At 43.4% G+C, this 13,183-nt stretch overlaps 1 protein-coding gene and 1 non-coding gene across 2 annotated transcripts in view; one reads left to right on the plus strand and one right to left on the minus strand.

The window, feature by feature from the left end:
* Bub1b (BUB1 mitotic checkpoint serine/threonine kinase B) overlaps nucleotides 1-13,183 on the minus strand; it is a 52,956-nt gene that overhangs the window by 23,326 nt on the left and 16,447 nt on the right. The window contains exons 6-11 of the mRNA XM_057780964.1: nucleotides 11,105-11,274; nucleotides 7,517-7,731; nucleotides 7,107-7,198; nucleotides 5,375-5,604; nucleotides 1,197-1,309; nucleotides 441-556 (exon numbers count right to left, since the gene is read on the minus strand). Of these exons, the coding sequence (XP_057636947.1) occupies nucleotides 441-556; nucleotides 1,197-1,309; nucleotides 5,375-5,604; nucleotides 7,107-7,198; nucleotides 7,517-7,731; nucleotides 11,105-11,274 (936 nt within the window). The remainder of the gene's footprint in view (nucleotides 1-440; nucleotides 557-1,196; nucleotides 1,310-5,374; nucleotides 5,605-7,106; nucleotides 7,199-7,516; nucleotides 7,732-11,104; nucleotides 11,275-13,183) is intronic.
* LOC130882141 (U6 spliceosomal RNA) lies at nucleotides 10,735-10,840 on the plus strand. Its single transcript, XR_009057778.1, has one exon. It is a non-coding gene; the product is annotated as a U6 spliceosomal RNA (small nuclear RNA).

Consider the following 13,183-nt stretch of genomic DNA (forward strand, 5'->3'; position numbering starts at 1 on the left):
ACAAGTATGCAATGTACTTTAAGTATGTAAAGTTCTCCACTCCACCTTTTGTTTTCCAGAGATAAGGTCTTACTATGTAGGCTACACTGGCTTAGCCGCCTGAGTACGACCACTTTTATTCTTTGTAGGGGGACAGGGCCTTATGGATCCCAGGCCAATCTCAAAGGCTACTAGCCTTGAATTCCTGACCCGCTGCCTTCGTCTATGTAGGGTTACAGGATGTACCATTGTGCATGGACAGGCTCTAGACACATTGATTTTTATTTTCACCAAGGAACAGACAGTACCATATATTCTTTCATTAGCACAAAACCTTATGTTAAAATTTGTAAAACTCATGTCTCAGTACTGTCAAGAAATGGAGGAGCCTTCAAGTCACCAGAGCCCATAGTGTGTCCTTTGGGCTGTGAGCACCATGCCTTCCACCAGAGTGGTCTTACCTGGATTGAGAGCTTGGTGGGCAGACCGAGCGGGACAGAGACACTCCCAGCATTTCCTGGGGATGTGAAGCAATCTGCAGTCTGGCTGCCTCCTCTGTAGGCACCTTCTCTTCTTGCTGTTTACATTAACATAAGTAAAACCAATGTCCCTCTCATACAGAAAATGCTGCTCTAGTGCTAACATTTGCTTTATCACCTTCTTCCAGACATCTGCCAACCACATCAGATGCCAGTACCACAAAAGCACTCCAATAATCTAGGGTCCTAGTCAAATTGGTACTTTATATTCAACTGAGCAGTGGCAAGTATATATTGAATTTTAAAAACTAACCCCATGCCGGGCGGTGGTGGCGCATGCCTTTAATCCCAGCACTCGGAGGCAGAGGCAGGCGGATTTCTGTGAGTTCTCAAGGCCAGCCTGGTCTACAAGAGCTAGTTCCGGGACGGGCACCAAGCTACAGAGAAACCCTGTCTCAAAAAAAAAAAACTAACCCCATTTTAACAGACCATGACTAAAATATAAAGTTAATATCAGAATTAATAAGAATATAACCGAGAAGTCAGTGAATTACATCACTTATTTTACATGTCATAAATCCCATTTGAAACCACTTGTTAAATTACTTTCCGGCTAGTAGTAACTAAAAAACTACCAAAAAAGAAAGTATTTTTTAGGTTGGGCATGTAGATCAAAGATAGAATTCTGGCCAGGTATGCCTGAGTTTTCTGTATTAAAAAAATAGCAAAATTTTTTACCTGGTCCCCAGCTCTTTCCTGCTGAATAGTCTGGATTTCCTTTAGCTTTCTCTCCATCTCCTCAATCTGTTTCTGCATTTCTTCCCTCTTCTTTGCACTGGTCAGCAATTCGGCTGCAAACAGTGAAGTTAGTTGAGACATTCCCCCTCACAACAATCCCTCCAGGAGAGACTGCCTCCGGCTCACTGCCTCATTAACACTGATGAAAATGGAAAAGAGGAAGCGAGTCCTCAATTTGAGGTGGGGTATCCATTCTTTGATGTATGTAATCAGGAAAAAAAAGCAACACCTATCATGCACAGCACGACGAAAAATAGGTTCCAATGATACCAAGTCCTTGGCCATATGATGCTAACCCCCAGATACGGCAGAAACACACAAAGAAATAAGAAAATCATTTAGCATTCCAAGCTAGCTTGGACTACAAAGCAAAAGTTTCTCAAAAGCACTAAAGGTATTTATACGTAAAACAGGGCAGGGAATATAGCTTAATTGACAGAGTACTTGCATACCACAACTTAGGAAGTAGAGGCAGGACGCTCCAAAATCAAAAATCCTCAAATACACAGTAAGCTCAAGGCCAGTCAAAGTTACGAGACTATTTCTCAAACAAATAAACAAGCAAAAACAAGAAACCACAAAAATAAAGTGAGGGGACGGTGCAAGGGGGCAACACACAGGACTGAGGCTATAGCCCACTGATAGAGCACTTAGCTTGTAGTATAAGCTCAGTACCCAGTACAGCACCAAATAGGGGGTGGTGTAAAACTATATAGTGGATGAAGGTATGAAGGTCATGGCTATTAAAGACCAGTGACCAGGAATCATTTTGATAAAATGCCGTGATAAAGCTAAAACCCGAATGATGAAAGATCAGTCACACAAGACCTGGGCAAAGTTTGTTCACACAGGAAGACTCAAAGGAAAGCCAGCTTGCTTGGAGCACAGGAAAAAGGAAGGCAGTGAAAGATGAGGCTGGAGAACAAATGGCGCTGTGAATACAGGCGCTGGGTTTGGCACACGGGCTTCTGGTGACCAGGACCAGAGTTGTTTGACAAGAAAACTAGGAATGTCTCAGAGAACACTGGGCAATGAAGACTGACTATCTATTCTTTCAAGTCAGTCTAGGGATGGGAGGATGGCTCAGTGGTAGAGAGCTGCCATGCAAGCGCAAGAACTGGAGTTTAGATTCCTAACACCCAAGTAAATGCTGGCCCACTTGTAACCAATACTTGGAAGGTGGGGAGAGGAGCGTCCCCAGAGCAAACTGGCTTCCAGACCAGTGTATAGGTGAGCTCTGGCTTATCAACACTCTACCTCAATGAAGAGGCAGAAAGTGATGGTGGAAACACCCAATGCCAACCATGTCAACCTCGGGTCTCCCACACAAAAGCGCAAACATGTGAGACATACACAAGTATTCATGTGTGCCGGGAGTGGCACTACTTAAGAAGGATTAGGAAATGTGGCCTTGCTGGAGGAAGTGTGTCAATGGGGTAGACTGTGGGATTTCAAAAGACTAAGCCAGGCCCACTGTGCCACATCCTGCTGCCTAGAGTCAGGATGTACAACTCTCAGCCCCTGCTCCAGCACCATGTCTGCCTGCATGCTATGATGCCTCTGCCTCAATGGTCATGGACTAACCCTCTGAAACCGTAAACCAGCCCAAATTAAAATGCTTTCTTTTTTAGAGCTGCATTGGTCATGGTGTCTCTTCACAGCAACAGAATAGTGACTAAGTCAGAATGCAAACCCCGTATTCTCCCCACGCACATGCACACAGGAGAAAAATTAAAGAGGGCTGGAAGATGACTCAGTGGGTAAGTCTTTGCCACCCCAAGATAATACAATTCTGACAACCTGAGTTCACTCTCCAGGACCCACCTAAAGGTAGAGAACCAATTAAATGATGTCATCCTCTGTGTCCTGAGTATGTGCTCCCCTCCCCTGAACAATGAGGAAGTTTTTGTTTTTGTTGGTTTTGGTTTTTTTAAAGAAAAATAAGTTTGCTCTTTGGTGAAGTAGGAAGATGAGCTAATGGCTCAAGAAGAACATGGGGATAAAAAAGAACTTAAAAAACCATGGGAATCCATGTGCATAATGATAACAGTAGAAATAGAAAAATGCTGGAGGGAAGAAAACCTGTCCAGGCAAACACTTGAGAAATGTATACAGTATTTCCAGAAAGAATGCCAGGGAGGGTGAATGGACAGCAGATTTGACAGAGATACAAAATGAGATGCTTCAGTTCTTTCAATGAACTAAGGAGAAAATCAGAGCTGTGGATGTAAGACTTGAAAATGTGAGAGCAGACTAAATTTATCCACACAAACCACACTAACGCTCAGCTCGGGGATTTATTCAGCTGAGAATAAAATGCATTCCATCACATGTTGGTATAGAGGTATGAACTAGAAGTTTTCCTTAGAAAAATAATTATATCTAGGTACCTCCTCCTTATTAAGTCCTTGTTGACAGGCTCTTTGGGGGTTTGGCAGTGTTTTCTGTGCCACAGACAGACTGACCCCAGGTCTTCACACATGCCAGACAAGCACGCTTAATACCAAGCTTCGCCTTCTACCTCAGTTCCTATTTTAAAAACTTTGTATTATTATTGTGCGTGTGATGTGCCTGCACAGGAGACGACTCTATGGCATCGGTTCCCTTTTTCCACCTTTATGAGGTCCTAGGAGTCAAACTCAGGTCACCAGGCTTGTGCAAGTTCCTTTACCCAGTAACCATCATACCAAGCCCTAGTTCCTGTTTTTACTTTATCTCTTTAACACTTATGTGTAAGGGTGTTTTGCCTGCATATACCTGTGTACCTGGTGCCAGAGGCCAGAGAGGGTGTCAGATTCCCAGAGTTAAGGTAACTGTGCTCTGGTGTGTGTGCTAGGTAGAGAGCACAGTCTGCTTAAGAGCAGCTAATGCCCTGGACTCTGAACCATTTCTCCAGTCCTTCAGTTACTGATTTTACTCAGTCTGGTGTAGTGGGACACACTTTTAATCTCAGCACCCGAGAGGCTGAGGCCAGCCTGGTCTACACAGTGAGATGAGACCTTGTCACAAAAACTAAAAGGCCTCACGAGCTTTGCAACCACGTCTCCTTCCCACATTTGCACATAGGGCCCATTCTTCAATATATCATTTGAGATTTATTTTATCCTCTTGTGCTAGTGCCCTAAGGTCTTCAATATCCGCTTTCCTAATTGTTGTGGAATAACCAACCCTTCTATATACTGTGTAGATATATTGGTTTTTTTTTTTTTTTTTTTTTTGGTTTTTTGAGACAGGGTTTCTCTGTAGCTTTGGAGCCTGTCCTGGAACTAGCTCTGTAGACCAGGCTGGTCTCGAACTCACAGAGATTCGCCTGCCTCTGCCTCCCAAGTGCTGGGATTAAAGGCATGCGCCACCACCGCCCGGCTCTCTATGATTGGTTTAATAAACAAGCTGACTGGCCAATAGCTGAGCTCGATAAATTTAGTGGGAAAGACAAACTGAGAGTGACGGGATGAGGAAGGATGGAGTCTGAGAAGTCGCCAGCAAACCTCTGAGGAGGCAGAACGTATAGAAAATGAGGTAACAAGGCATGAGCTACATGGTAAAACATGGATAAGAAATATGGGTTGATTTAAATGTAGAGTTAGCAACAAGCCTGAGCTATCGGCCGAGCATTTGTAATTAATATTAAGCCTCTGAGAGTTTCAGAGTGGCTGCTGGACAGGAAAGTCCCACCTACACTGAAGAGATAGCTCCAGAGCAGGAACTGCTTTCTGTTCCCCTCAATTTCCAAATCTTCCATTAATTTCAGAATGAGATGATTTGAAGAAATAAAATAAGTCTATAAGTGACTGAGAGATGCCTGAATATGTTAATATAAATAAACTGCCAGAGAAACTGAGGCTAAGCATTTCAGGCAACACGAAGAAAGGCTAGGTACTTAAGGAGGAGTGCACCTACACGCACACCGGTCATGGCTGCCTGCTTTTGTGGTGAAATGGGGTGCCCCTGCAGTCTGACCACCTTTTCTTCTTTTACCCTTGGGCACAGACTCTGTTTTCTAGGAGGCAGCAATGGGAGCTCAGCATGTGTACAGTATACATCACACAAAGGTACAAGCAATAGAGGCAATCTCTCTTAGACTTGAAAAGAGTTACTTCTTACAACAACGCACACACCTTCCCTTTGCTCTTTCAGTTTCTTCCGGAACACTTCAGCTCGGATCTCCTCGAAGGAGAACTCCCCAACTCCAGCATAAACCTTTTCCTTACAGTACATCACCTTCTCCTTCCTCTCTTCAGGCCCTTGCTGGTGACTCTGAACCCTCTGCAGAGGGTCTCTGTCCTCCTTCCCGGGCTTTCTGGTGCTGAGGACGTGGTTGATACTTGGTTCAATTTTACATGGTGTCCTAAGGAAGAGAAACAATTATCATTCACCCCAAAGTCAAATGAGTTGGATTTTTTTTTTTTTTTTTTTTTTGGATTTTTCGAGACAGGGTTTCTCTGTAGCTTTTGGTTCCTGTCCTGGAACTAGCTCTTGTAGACCAGGCTGGCCTCGAACTCACAGAGATCCGCCTGCCAGTTGGTTTTTGTTGTTGTTTTTGAGACAGGGTTTCACTGTAGCTTTAGAGCCTATTCTGGAACTAGCTCTTTTTTTTTTTTTTTGGATTTTCAAGACAGGGTTTCGCGAGGCAGAGGCAGGCGGATCTGTGTGAGGGATAAGTTAGCCAGCAGAGTCTGGCGTGGTATTGTGGGTCTTTAATCTCAGCACTCAGAAGGTAGACAGGTGGATCTCCATGAATTCTGTTAGCATAGTCTAAACAGAGACCGTCTCACATCTGAGCTACGAGGAAACCCTTACACTGAAATAGACTTGAACCTAGTACTAGAACTCACAGCCTAAAGATCAGACGAAAGCTTGAGCTGATTATCATTTGCCCTAATTTTTCTTATAACAAAAATATTAGGGGGCTGGAGTTGGTTCAGCAGTTAAGAGCACTTGTTCTTGCAGAGGACCTGGGCTTGAAATCCCAGCACCCACATGGTAGCTCACATTGCCTGTAACTGCAGTCCCAGCGAATCCAGCCCTCTTCTGGCCTCTATGAACACCAAGCATGCATGTGGGACACACACACATCCAGGCAAAACATGCAAACACACTAAAAAAAAATTTAAATCTAAAATACAAAAAATATTTCAGTGTTAAGGATCAGGAAGGATAAGAGACCCCTTCTAATTATTGTCAGCAACGAAGCAGCATGTCTCACTTAACCGCAGGGGCTGTGTCTGTCACATCAATAACCATAAACCTAATGATTAAGTTCATGGCAGTTGCTCGGCTCTAGTGTGCATACACAGTGAACACAAAGGAAACAGAGCTTTGTCTGTTTTTGCTCCCACCACAAGATGCCATTGGAACCATATAAGCGGTACCTATTATTTTAAGGTATGTGACTTTCGTTTATGCAGCATTTGTTTCTCTGTGAAACTGTGATTCTGCGCCTGTCTAAAACACTGGATGGTCTAATAAAGAGCTGAGTGGCCAATAGTGAGGCAGGAACAAGGATAGGCGTGGCTGGCAGCAGAGAGGCTAGAGAGAAAGAGAAAGGAGGAAAAGAAGGACGCTGGGGGCCAGTCACCCAGCCAGCCACAGAGAAGAAAAGTAAGATATACAGAAGTAAGAAAAGGAAAAGCCTGGAGGTAAAAGGCAGTCGTAATAATTTAAGTTAAAGGCTGGCAAGAAACAAGCCAAGCTAAGGCCGCGCGCTCCTAACTATAGAATAAGCCTCTGTGCGAGATTTATTTAGGAGCTGGGTGGTGGACCCCCCAAAGAGGAAAAAGAGCAAAAATATCACACAACACCTCTGCCAGCCTTAGTAATTCTCACAGCAAACGATCTGAAGGCACTCACATGACCGTCTGTTGAGCACTCTCTTCCACATAGGGAGTAAAGCTGGGAAGTGAAGGAAACACGGGTGCTACAGAGGCTGAATTGCCATGAGGCTAAAAATGAAAAAAGAATTAAAATGATTATTCTATATACTATCACAATTTATGCAGATAATCTCTAAAGAGTAAAGAAGTTAAGTGATATTAAAATAGAGCCAGGGAGGATGGTGTGTGACTATATGCTAAGGCTTAAAAAGCTGAGGCAGGAGCACGGAAAGCTGAAGGCCAGTCTGGGTCACAGAAGTTCAAGGTTAGGCTAAGCTAAATAGAGGCCAACTCAAACAAATAAACAAACAAAGCAAACAACAACAACAAACCAAGACAGGTGAATCTGACTTCTTCACTAGATTGACAAATAGTCTGAGTTCTTACCCTATATTCCAAGGGTCGGTCTGTGTTCCATGGACCTGGCTGTAGCTCATTCTCTTTGTCCCTTGGGACGGGGGGTGCCTTCCACGGCTCAACTACAGGCTTTGGTAACTCTGCCCTAGAAGTGCTGTCAGCATTTTCATCAAAAACAGTGAGCCTGTGGTTACTGCGCAGCTGCTGAGGAACTGCACTCTGGAGCCCTCTGCTCTGACCCGGAGCTAGGAGAAACATTAGGAACACAACACGTAAGAGCTTTGATTATCAACTTAGATGGATATAAGATATATACAGTCTGCTCCAATTAAGGGGGATGCTTCTACCACAGAGTCAAAATGAAATTGAAAAGATTATTTTTTTCTTGAAAAACCTTAAATTGGGTTGAAGAGATGGCCTGGCAGTTAAGAGCACATACTGCTCTTGCAGAGAGACCTGAGCTGAGTTCCTAGCGCCCACATTGGGTGGCTCATAATCACTGTAATTCTAGGAACCCTCCTCTGATCTCCGCAAGTACCTGCACTCAACATGCACGTATCTAAACACAGACCCACAAACATACTAATACTTAAATCTTAACTTCCTTTCTCATGTTCTCCCTCCTTCTGCTCTTCATCTGGACCTTGGGAGCTCAGTCCAGTGCTCCAATGTGGTTCTGTCTCTATCTCCATCCATCGCCGGATGAAGGTTCTATGGTGATATGCAAGATATTCATCAGTGTGGCTATGGGATAAGGCCAGTTCAGGCACCCTCTCCTCTGCTTTCCAAGGCCCTAGCTGGGGACATCTCCCTGGACACCTGGAAACCGCTCTAGAGCCAAGTCTCTTGTCAACCTTAAAATGGCTCCCTTAATTAAGATATCTTCTTCCCTGCTCCCATATCCACTCTATCTCCATCTCAACCATCCCATTCTCCCAAGCTCTTCCCAATCTTCCCCTTCTTCCTTCTCTCTCCCCCTCTCTCCTTCCCCCCACCCCACCCCCACCCACGTGCTCCCCACTTTTGTCCAGCGATCTTGTCTACTTCAAATATCCAGGAGAATAAATATATATTTTTCTTTGGGTTCACCTTCTTATTTAGCTTCTCTAGGATCCTGAATTATAGGCTCAGTGTCCTTTGTTTATGGCTAGAATCCACTTATGAGTGAGTACACACCACATTCATCTTTTTGGGTCTGGGTTATCTCACTCAGTAAAGTGCTTTCTATTTACTTCCATTTGCATGCAAAATTCAAGATGTCATTGTTTTTTTACCACTGAGTAGAACTCTAATGTGTATATGTGCCACACCTTTTGTTATCCATTCTTCTATTGAGGGGCACCTAGGTTGTTTCCAGGTTCTGGCTATTACAAATAGTGCTGCTATGAACATAGTTGAACAAATGTTTTTGTAGTATGATTGGGTATCTCTTGGGTATATTCCCAAGAGTGGAATTGCTGGATCCTGAGGTAGTTGACTCCCAGTTTCCTGAGAAATCGCCACACTGATTTCCAAAGTGGTTGCACAAGTTTGCATTCCCACTAACAATGGATGAGTGTTCCCCTTACTTCACAGCCTCTCCAGCATAGGCTATCATTGGTGGTTTTTGATTTTAGCCATTCTGACAGGTGTAAGATGGTATCTCAAAGTTGTTTTGATTTGCATTTCCCTGATCGCTAAGGAGACTGAACATGGCCTTAAGTGTCTTTTGGCCATTTGCGCGAGGGGTTGTCCACCCACGGAGACAGTGCAACTGATCTAATGGAAGCTCACCAAGGCCAGCATGTGATCAGACCGGACTCTCTGAATGTGGCTGACAATGAGGGCTGACTGAGAAGCCAATGATAATGGCACTGGGTTTTGATTCTACTGCATGTACTAGCTTTTTGGGAGCCTAGTCTGTTTGGATGCACACCTTCCTAGACCTGGACTTCCCACAGGGCAGGGCACCCTGACTTCTCTTAGGACTGGAGAAGGAGGGAGGGTGGGAGGGAAATGGAAGGAGGTGAAAATTTTTAATAAATAAATTAATTTAAAAAAATTCAGATCCAGAGAGGGGTATAGTCATTAAATTTAAGATCTGGCTCACTGTTAGGTTGAAAACCAGAGAGGAAGCAATGGAAATGTTTGAGTAGGGCATTTCAAGCAGCATGTGTAAATAGTGAAAAGAGAAAACATGGCCTATCTGTGCAACTCTGATAAATGTGTTCGATAGGAAATATGCATTAGTAAAGTTTTGATCTTTGTCAGTAAAAAAAAATTAAAAAAAATAAATCTTAATAAAAGATAGTAATAAATTCTCAGTGATCCAACTACTAACATTTTTATACATTTTATCTTATTTTCTTTCCTTTCCCCCTTGTCCTAACACTTCCAGTCTTCTTTAAGATTTATCTTTACTATTTTTAATCAGGTGCAGGGTGTGGCTCTGCACACAGTACACACATGCCTGTGCAGTTGCTTACAGAGGCACTGGGTCGCCTGCAGCTAGACTTACACACAGCGTGAGCTGCCCTGTGTGGGCTGGGACCAGAACTCAGGTCCTCTGGAAGAACAGCAAGCACACTTACCCCTGAGCCTTTTCTCCCGTCCCCTCTTTAGGTTTTTTGTCTTTATTTTTGAGACAGGGTCTTACTGCATAGCCCTGGCTGGCTTGGAACTCACACTGTAGACTAAGCTGGTCTCCAACTCAGATCTGCTTGCCTCTGCTCCTAGCCCTGTGCTAAAGGAGCCCACCACTGCACATGACCCACATCCAGTCTGTTATTCTTCCAGTCAGCATTGTAACACTGCCTAATACTTGTTTAGTTTGTTAGTTTTTGTTTTATTCTTTTTTTTTTTTTAGTTTTTTCAAGACAGGGTTTCTCTGTGGTTTTGGAGCCTGTCCTGGAACTAGCTCTTGTAGACCAGGCTGGTCTCGAACTCACAGAGATCCGCCTGCCTCTGCCTCCCGAGTGCTGGGATTAAAGGCGTGCGCCACCACCGCCCGGCTATACAGGGCTTTTCTGTGTAACTGGCTATTCTGAAACCCCATCTATAGACCAGACTGGCGTTGAACTCAGAGATCCACCTGCTTCTTTCTCCCGGGAGTGCTGGGATTAAAGCTATGCCCCATTACCACCCAGCAAAAAATGATATACTTAACAGTATTCTCTAAGGCATTAATGCATTTAAGCATTATTTTAATAATACCTACTATATTACTACTTATCTTCTTCTAAGTACAACGTTTAGAAAATGACACCTCTGTGCTCGCTTCGGCAGCACACACACTAAAATTGGAACGATACAGAGAAGATTAGCATGACCCTGCGCGAGGATGACACGCAAATCCGTGAGCGTTCCATAAAAAAAAAAAAAGAAATAAAGAAATAAAGAAAAGAAAAGAAAAGAAAATGACACATCTCAAATATCAGGTTTACTCACAGTCACCAGACAAAACCGCCACCTTTGGCTTTCCTGTACCCTATGATATTGGCTTTCTTTTGGCTTTTCTTTTCGCTACCTAGTATTCAGAAAACTAGGGCAGTGTCCACATGTATATTTATGTGTTGCCTTCCTACATAATCTGCCCACCACAAGAGACTACGGGCTCCAAAACGACACTAGCAAGCTCACCCTTCAGAGCACCTCCGACACGGCTGATGGGCGCCTTCGCCATCTTCTTCCCTCTGCTCTTCAGCTCAGCTAGTGTGCTTCTCTGTGGTACAGAAGACCCCAACACCTCCTCCTCCTCGTCATTCTCAAGTGCCAAGAGAGCTTGTCGGGACACTCGGGCCTGGAATTGTCTAAGGCATGACAAAGGACGATCGGCTTTTAATTGAAATGACTGGTTCTCACACAACAAAAGCAGACTAGAGAAAACTGCGTACAACTGACCCAGGGGACTTGTTCTCTAAGAACAAGGAGAGCATAGCTAGATGACTCAGGGTCCGTTAAAACATTCGTCTGACCCACTGAAAATACTCTAAAACTTATCATCAGATTGATCAGAGGATCAGCTAAGACTAGAAAATTGATGAAATTCATAGTTTCAAATTAAAAATAATAAGAATTGCAGAACTGTGGAAAGAGCGAATGAATATATCCAAACGCCCTTCGCCTGGACCCACCAATGGCTAGCTAGTATCCTGCCACATCCGCCACCCCTCCACATACAGTTTTTCTTACAAAACATATGAAAAACACACAACGCATCTTACTTTAGCACAGTTGGCAGAAATTTGAAAACAAAACTTCTCTGCTTTGCTGCTCTAATTTTATAGTATACTGGAAAAGAAAGAAGTGAGAAGATTGTGGTGCTCACTAGGACACAGCACAAGCCTGCAGCCTCAACCTGAAACTCTAAACACATAAAAAGAGACCCCATGACTCTGGAGGGTTAACAAAAGCAAGACAACTGTGGTGGTGTGGCGCTTAGACGCCCTGTGCTGCTGTTCTGTTGTGTTTCTTGTTTTCTCTTGTGCTTATCTACTGTAATGGTGATTCGGGAAACCCTACAACTCCTTGAGAATTTTATCTTTCTGACCAAAGGAACGGAAGCAGGGGATTCTGAGGGTTGGAAACTACTAGAAGAATAGCGGAGAGGAATACGCTGGAGACCGGGAACGCCTAACTCCCCTGTGCTCACTGCTTGAGAACTGAACCGTGACGGGATGCACCGCCCAAGTCTCACTAGCCCAGCAGCACATGCAGGAGACAGACCAAACAGCACCACAAAGGACAAAGGCTGAACTGACCATACCACAAACACTGCCATAGGCTGTGACATCTGGAATTCAGTGTCTAGGACAATGGGCATCACTGTTCACTCTCCAGAGACTGCCACTAAACAGGATTCAACACACTGTCAGAATAAATGCCCTGCCTGCAGCATATTCCTTCACACACAGATTAACAAGAAAATGTGGCTGATTCTCAAGGGAGAATAAATGACAAACGCTGACTTCAAGACTGCCCACATGCTGATTGATGCTTTCAGAGCTTTTCATTTCTAAAAAACTGTATTATTTTCAGATTTTAAAATAGTTATTATAACTATAACCCATGAGATAATAGTAAAAGCATCTAATTTTTAAATCTAATTTTTATTTTATGCATATGAGTGTTTTGTCTGATGTATGCCTGTGCACCCCATGTGTCTGGTACCAGTGGAGGCCAGAAGAGGGTGTCAGGTTCTAGAATATAAGTCACCATTGCTGCTAGGAACCAGAAAAGACAGATACAACACAAAAAGCTTAATTCATACAAAGGAGTTTTTCAAAGTTGAAATTTTTTATTCTATTTGATAGTTAAAATAATAATTAATGAGGACTTGGCTTCCATCTCCCAACACCATAAATTTAAATAAAAAAATAAAAACTACTTAATCGAGGAAAAAAAAGCACTTGCAAATCATATATATTACAAAAGCCTTGTAAGGAATTCTTAAAAGCACAATTAAAGAAACTAAACTCTTTTTTTTTTGGATTTTCGAGACAGGGTTTTTCCGTAGCTTTTGGTTCCTGTCCTGGAACTAGCTTTTTTTTTTTTTTTTTTTTGATTTTTTTTTTTTTATTAGTTAATTAATTTTGGAACTAGCTCTTATAGACCAGGCTGGACTCGAACTCACAGAGATCCACCTGCCTCTGCCTCCCGAGTGCTGGGATTAAAGGCGTGCGCCACCACCTCCCGGCAGGAACTAAACTCAAAAGGTTA

The sequence above is a fragment of the Chionomys nivalis genome, chromosome 9 (genome assembly GCF_950005125.1).
Source record: "Chionomys nivalis chromosome 9, mChiNiv1.1, whole genome shotgun sequence".
NCBI lineage: Eukaryota > Metazoa > Chordata > Mammalia > Rodentia > Cricetidae > Chionomys > Chionomys nivalis.